This window comes from Pterocles gutturalis, unplaced genomic scaffold (genome assembly GCF_000699245.1).
Source record: "Pterocles gutturalis isolate BGI_N339 unplaced genomic scaffold, ASM69924v1 scaffold34545, whole genome shotgun sequence".
In the NCBI taxonomy this organism is placed as follows: domain Eukaryota; kingdom Metazoa; phylum Chordata; class Aves; order Pterocliformes; family Pteroclidae; genus Pterocles; species Pterocles gutturalis.
Genome location: NW_010146994.1, coordinates 1 through 7963, shown reverse-complemented (window position 1 = coordinate 7963; position 7963 = coordinate 1). Strand labels below are relative to the sequence as shown.

Sequence of the window (7963 nt, the reverse complement as noted above, 5' to 3'; positions counted from 1 at the left end):
TGAGCGGAAGGGGAATGCTTTGTCCGCCGGTGAGGGGGCCCGGCCCCGGAACAGCCGCCGGGTACAAGGGCACCGCCCTCCCGCCCGGGTGTGAAGCGGACACCGCCTCGGCTTCGGGGAGCCCCGGGTGTGGGGCTGGAGCTTGACACCAGCGCCCGTCCGCTCTCCGCTGTGTTCGGCTGGGTGCTGTCCCTGATGACGGGGCAGTGACTTCTGGCAGGATTATAGTTGGAACTTGGAATTCTCTTCCTTTACAAGCTCACATTTTTTACGCCCTGAAATTACTGAAGAATCTTCTCCTGGCTTGAAGTTTGTACGGACAAGCAGTTAGAGAAAAAGGGTAAACTTTTTTTAGGAATATTATTCTGCCTCTGGAGGGAGGCTTTAACGAGTGCCAGACATTTTTAGTGTAGTGTACTACAAACAATTTAAAGAAACGGATGAAAAGATTAAATCAAACAAACACAGTAGCTGCTTTACGTCTTGTAAAGAAGTGGAAGGTCAGATGGGAAAGGAAAGCTTTGATTAAAGTTAATACCTACATTCCTGGATGTAATCCTGTGGGCTAAGGCATCATCTGTAGTTTTAAAGAGGCAATAAATAATGCATGGAGAACTTTAATGCCTAAACCATGTCTTATTCTTATTTGATTTCAGTGTTTGAAGTACTCTGGCTGTTCTACTTTGTATTTCAACCACAGCTGGTCATCATAGTGGAAGTTTACTCAAAAGGTACAGAGCTGACCCATTGTGAAGAGAAGTAAATGTAACAAAGTTTACCTTCTAGCAACATTATGAAGCAAAGACGCGGCAGACTACTACATGTTTATTGATAAGCAGCATTTCCTTTCTGAAACCAGAAATTTTATTCAATTAACATCACAGAAGTACATAAGCCTTTGTGGATTTCAAGACAATTCACACAGCCACTTTTGGTGAGGAAACCATATTCCAGACTACAGGGAAGGAGCTCTAGGGCACAGTCCCCCATCTTTGTTCAGTTTACCGAGTGTTCACCTGCAAAGGAGAGTTCACACCATCAGGCAGAGGAAGGCCACAGGATACAAAACAGTTACTTCTCTGCTTAAAGATCCTATTTTTTTAGTCACTTTCTTAACTCGTTATTTTAAGGTATTTATAATGCATTTAATTTTGTTCTAATTTCAGTTATTAGAGAGCCACATGGTCTAAGCAGCATGTACACTGAGAATACTACACAATAATACTTTGAGGCACAGCAAATTATATGACAATAACTATCCTGGTGCTTGTGAAAAAAAGATTAAACAAACATGATGTGAACACTACTCACCACATCGTCAATCTTAAGAATACTGCGCACAGTTTCTGTTGCAAGAGTCAATGCGCTCAATGACACCAGCAGTGGCTGGACAACCAACTCCTCCAAGATGTTGGAAATGCCACCCTACAAGAACAAGTAGCTCTTACTTTGTGTAAGTCGGACTCCAGTCAGATTTAGCACATTTTCTTTTTAGCAGAATCCTAGGAAGGACAGTCAGCTCTAAATTAGACTATCAAATGGCTCAGACTCTTCCATTCTCTACATTAATATTATGGTATGTGGCTTCTTCCCCCAAGAATTTGATGTACCCAGTAAAAACTAGCCAAGAGAAAAGATAAATGTAGTTATGCCAGCTTAAACATGGTGACAATTTAAAAGCAGCTACCCACTGTGCTACTCTAGCACATGAACACCTTCCACTGCAGATAATTTCTTACTGTATCTATTTTTGTACCTGAAATAACGTTTTTGAAGACAGAAATGAAGTTCCTTGTCTTGTGGGCATGGCATTTAAGTCTCTGCTATGATCAATACTCAGGAGAAGCTGTTAAAGCCTCGGAGAACGATCTATGATCTACCTCAACACTAATTTGAGGGAGAATACCATTATGAGACACAAACTGGCCCTTTCCTTAGTTTGGCCCTAATGCTAAGCACTTTCCTTTTAATACCCAAGTATTTTTTTAGGCTACACTGTGCACATACAATTCCTTGTTACCTTTCTGACATTAATGCCGGCTGTTTTCTCTCCTTGAGCATGTCTGTTTCTCAGCTCTGTTACCGTGGAAATAGGGTTGAGACCTGCATTTTCAGCCAGCGTAGATGGTATGACTTCCAGTGCATCTCCGTACGCACGGACACAGTACGAGTCCATACCCTTCAAAGTGCGAGCATACTCATTCAAGCGCAGTGCCAACTCTATCTCCGGTGCTCCACCTCCTGCAATTAAAGCTCTGAGGACAGGAATTAAAAATCAAACCTCATTTTACATAAGCACATAATTAGCTTTCTGGATTAATATAATAAGCTATTCTACCCAAACTGAAACATTACCTTTTCTTAACTAAACATCTTATGACACACAGGGCATCATGAATGGAACGCTCAGCTTCTTCAAGAACAAGTTTGTTGGATCCACGTACCACAATGGTTACAGTTTTTCCAGGGTTTGTGCAGCCTGTAATCTACAACATAAAGCCAAATAATAGGACTGAAATAAAAGTTGTGATCAAAAATAGACTTCAGTTGGTATTTGTAGGTTCTGCAACAGTACTAAGGTCTGACTACGCAAACCACTATACCTCCTAAGCCCATGGCTACTCAGGGATTAGAAGTAGGTACTTAAATGTAATAACTTCAGAAGTAAGATGCATCAAAGTTTGCAGTTATTATTAAAGTAATTGTCAAATGTTAAGTAGGTGTTAACATTCTGTCACTTACCTTTATGAGTTTCCCAGAACCATTCAAGTTGACCTCCTCTGCCAGCTCAGCAGACCCCAGCATGTCAGGAGTAAACTGGTCAATGTGAGCAACAGGCTTAGTTCCAATTGTCTGAAAAAAAAGATAAAAAAAAATCCAGAATCTGCTGGGTCAGGATGCATACAATGTAACATACCTCCACATACTGTAGTCACATGCAGTCAGAGCTATGGCTTTTACATCCGCCCCTCATCCTACTAGAAACATGACTGCTCCACAGAGCAGAAATGTATTTTAGGGAAATGTCTGCTCTTGCATTCAAGTTAGAACATGAAACTTGTGAAGTGTCATAATAAACACTTGCTTTCGAGGTAGGCTTTACATACTGCTGCTACTTTAACAGCTACTTATAGACCTCACTTTACCTTACATATGAACTCAATGTCTTCTCGTTCAATATCTTTAACCACCATGATCTTCATTTTGTTCAGAAAATGGAGGGCGAGGTCACTAAGAGCATCCCTAAAACCAAGAGGGAAGTAGTCAGTCCACAGTGCTAATGTAGTAACCAGGTCTTAAACTGCAAGCTTCTCGCCAGCAGTGCTGAAATTCTTCGGACTATAACGTAGGGATGTCATTAAATTTAGAAAATAGACAACACTGGTGCTTGCTGAAAGTACAGTTGCTGTTACAAGCAGTCTGACGCACTGTGCCAAGTGTGACCCTTAGTATTCGGCTTCAGTTTTCCAGGTATTACAAACAATTCCAGCTGTTCACCCAAACACAGCTAGTAAATCAGTACAAACGTACCGTAGAATAGATTTCTGAATCAGCAGCACATTGCATCCAGCCTTCTTAATCTGCTTAACTAGATTTAGAATATAGGCTCTCTCTTCACGCAGTACTCTGTCCATTTGAGCATAATCAGAAACAACTATTTGGTTGTCCATCTATTAGAAGAAAAAAAAAGAGAAAAACAAGTATAACGAACAACTGCTGACTCTAAAAGCAAGCGTCAAGATGTTCCACATTCTTTAACTTAGGAGCCTATGATTCAAAGCAAACGAGTATGATAGTAAAATGTCTTATAGAGATTGTTTAAATTATGATAAATACTGGACTTTTGAAGTATTTGCTTTCTTATACCAACTGCAAGTTCTTTGTATTTTAGAGTTCTAAGTATCTAAGCATTACCCAGTAGACCTTCATTACAGCTGTGGAATAGACCTGACATACATCCCAACATCTTAAAAAGATGTATTACCATTACATTTGCATCTCCCAAGTACTAGAGCAAAAGGTTTCACTCTAGTCGCAGTTGAACTTACATCTGTCTTTGGAGCAGACAAACAGAACTGAATGAGGCCAATTTTGGCTTTTTCCACTCTGGTTACACCAGTATTCGCCACCTTCTGAGTCAGGACCAGTCCTTCAACCAGTTCACAGTCGTCAATTGTGCCTCTGGAAACAAAACCAATTCATGACTCTAGCGCTTTGGGAAGCCGATGTCAGAGACAAAATTCATCTAGTTACAAATTATTTCTTACCCCAACTTCTTAACAATTTTAATATCTCTGAGGTCCACACTATTAGCAGTAGTTGGGTCAATCACCTTCATCACTGCATCCACGCTCATTGGAGAAAGTAAACTAGAATACTGACACACAACCTAAGGGATTTAATAGTAAAGAAAAAAACATGGTGAGAGATTTAACACTTATAAACAGTAATTTCAAAATGATATTGACATGGTACTTTAGTGTTTGACTTCTCAATTTTGATACAAAGCTCTTCTCCCTCCCTGTCCGTCAGCAAGATGTCTTAATATGGCATCTTCTGAAGGGCCATCTCGAGGAAAGAGCAGCTACATTGGTGGGAAAACCTACACCTAAAGACTTACAGAAGAAACTTGAATTTCTCTTTCTTAGAATCTTACGATAGGACTTTTGAGGGCATCCCAGATTGTTCTGCTGGAAGGGAAACAAGCACAGTTCTCCAGATTTCAATGCTGGTTTAGGAGTTTCTGCCACATGACCCAGAACTGCCTACCCAAACTGTTGGCAAAAGCTCTCAGTATCCCACCTGATCTGCTGAAGCTTGTTTTTACATTTACAGTCAACATCTAACATCACTAAGTATTTTGGACTGAAATTCAGTTTGAGTACTTCCATTTAATCCTAATCAACCGTGGCTTTCTGAAAAGCCTAAGAGAAGGTAACCAGTGTCTGAAAACCAACTAGATTTGTGACATGCAGAGTATTCTTGTGAAGTGAACAGTAGCAGGAACTGGGAAAAGCTGAAGGGCTCAGCTAGTCTGGAAGTAGGAAGCTCAAGTATCAGTCACACCTTTGAATTCAGCGAAGTAGTCGCACTATTCAGCAAGGTTTCTCTGTCACTCAGTTCAACCGGCTGTGCCATGTTGGTCAGGACTTCGATACCTTTAGCCAAAGCTTTCTGGAATGACTCTGAAATGATGGTGGGGTGAATTCCTGTGGACAGTATAAAAAGGCTGTTGGACAGTTGTGCTTTCAAACCAACGTTTTTTTCCTTCACCCTCTCTTTCCATTTTAAGATTAATTTAGAGAGACTGTTGTGTCAGAAACACTGAAGACATTTTAGCAAAGTGCATTCTTCAGGAGTAGACGACTTCCCTTATTACTTTCCACTGTTAAAGCTGAGGAAAAAAGCTATGAAGTTCCCAATAATTTGTCCTCATAGACAAGTACAGCACATTTCCCTGCAATGTCTGACATCTCAGAAACACACCTTCTCAAAGTTTTGTTTACCCTTGGCATTCTCAAAGCTGCTGCCATTCAGGTAATACCTGCGAGGAGCCTGACAGTGATTTTATTTCACATTTTCAGAGACTGTTTTCCCACACTTGTATATGAAGATCCCTGATTTCTCTGGAGTGTGATACACCCTTTATCTTTCTCAAAGCAGGCAGCTTATGGGCAAATGTTAGACAGGCATCTTCTAACTACTGCTTACAGTAGAGGATACCAGGCTGCTGGTCCACCAGTACCAAGAAAGAAACTAAACAAAAGCAAACCATTGGCAAGGGCCAGAAAGGGGACAACAAGCAAAATGGTGTGTGTCGAGATGAAGCAACTGTAAGTAAATGGCAATAAAGTCCAGATCTGAGACACAACCCTGCAGGTCCAATCATCCTTGCTCCATTTCCAGTGCACACAGAAGCCGAACTGTTGTTTGGACAGCTAAAAAAGCTCCTGAACTGCACAGAAGCAGTGTACAAGAGAATATCCTAATGGAACACAACCTAAACTAACTATTCCTTTCCATAATTCATGCCTTTTCCTGACCAGACTTTCTCAAGGTCTCTATATTGTAAGTGGTTGTGATGAATTTGCAGAGTATTAAAAAAACTACAGAATCACTGGTTCCAAATTTAATTTATCCCTTCTTATGCTCTCTGTCCACGCAAGAAGTACAAATATAATTGACGTGAGTTTTTACAAGCGAACATTTATCACATCATTTAGGAACTATTTCCTGTAGCAACAGTAATGTGTTCAATTAAAAATAAAAAGCTAAACATATTTTTTAATCAAAAGGGGGACACAAGTGAAACCTGTATGTGAAGACACAAGTTACCTTTCATGTTTCAACTGCAAACAGCTAACTGAAGCTTCACTATGCACATGCAAGCGGACAGAGGACTTAACTATGTCCAGTCATGGTTTTATATTAAATATATTTACTTACCTTTTTGAAGGAGTCTGGAACAGGCATCCAAAAGAGCTCCAGCAATGACAACAACAGACGTAGTGCCATCACCAGCTTCAATATCTTGTGCTTTTGACAGTTCTACCAACTGAACGACACATTACGACAGAAGTTTATATGTAAGGCTACTTGACTGCAAACACTGACAATTAAAAAAAAAAGAGACATTCAAGAATGCAGCACTACTGAAGCGAACCTTGGCATTAGGACTAATTATTCCTTTCCTAATTTGAAGTTGGTACCTTACTTTCCATACTTGTACACCTATCTGGCAAAGTACAGTTACTGTGAAACAAATCACCTGACCATAATGTAACTCAATTCTCTTTCATTCTCTTCTGTCCTACTGGTTTGGTACATCACTGACTTTTCTTTCTTCGACAAGAGATGAAGGTTTGGGCTAGATTCTTTTATGTCTTAAAACATGTCCAGATGGATTCTGCGTAGGGAATGCCAGATAAGAACAAAGGACTCTGAACTCTTCAGCACATCTTACAATCAAAATAAAGTCTTGGAGCACACTGCACAAAATTTCTTGCCCTATCGCTAGTGGGTAATGCTCCTCAAATCCACATGAAATGTTACTGCAGTTTTTCATCCCAAAAATTAAGCTCTACCATGTATCATTGTCCAAGCAATGGAAAAAAAATACTTACCATTTTGGCTGCAGGGTGCAGAACCTGCATTTGTTTCAGAATAGTAGCACCATCATTAGTGATTGTCACATCTCCTTTAGCATCCTGAATCTGAGAAGGAAAGGAGAACACAGTTCTGATCGTAACTACAAACTACTTTGATTTATTTTTATGCTCAATGTAAAATACTTTTCCTAACAACATTATTTCTCAAACTCAAACGTGTATTTAGTTCACGCCTTCCCCTAAAGACATGGGATTTGGAAAACAACTTCAAGGCAAAAAATGGCATCCTATATAAAACATGTTGACTTTACAGTACCTCCAGTAAACTTAATGTTTTCAAAATTTAAGTATAAGGCTTACCATTTTATCCATTCCTTTCGGTCCAAGGCTTGTTCTAATTGCATCAGCAACAGCTAGGAAGAGAAAAAAAAGTTTGCAAGTTGATCTAACAAGCTACCAGCACTCACTCCGTTTTAAACATTTTTTCTGAAAAGAAAGTGTCTCCCAGTATTAAGCAGTTCTCAGTTATTTTGCCTGCACTAAATCACCCTTAATAACAGAATGATATAAAACGCTGCAATATCACGACTGATTTCCATAGCTCTGTTTTAAAACAATTAACATCTGATCGCTTGATTATAGACATTTTTAAATCGAGTAACTACGTAGAAATACTACAAGCAATCCGAGCGAGGCTTGTGCCCAATGCTCAATACAGCATCCCTCGGCACGCACCTGCCCCGTCCCTGGGACTTAAACCCCACCCCCCCCCCCCGCCAATACAAAACCGACCTCGCACCGTCGGGAGAAACACCGGGAACGTCTGCACCGGACCCGCGACACCAAACCAGGGC

At 40.3% G+C, this 7963-nt stretch overlaps 1 protein-coding gene across 1 annotated transcript; it reads right to left on the bottom strand.

Annotated features, from left to right (window-relative positions):
• Positions 1–811: 811 nt before the first annotated feature.
• Positions 812–7522, bottom strand: CCT4 (chaperonin containing TCP1, subunit 4 (delta); the record flags this gene model as incomplete). The annotated part of the gene is made up of 13 exons (XM_010085919.1): positions 812–1016; positions 1312–1425; positions 2021–2255; positions 2356–2486; positions 2743–2853; positions 3147–3243; positions 3532–3671; positions 4050–4182; positions 4269–4390; positions 5068–5210; positions 6448–6556; positions 7125–7214; positions 7470–7522. Coding segments are annotated over 13 exons (1493 nt in total), but the record flags the coding sequence as incomplete, so codon positions are not given.
• Between the last annotated feature and the right edge of the window lie 441 nt (positions 7523–7963).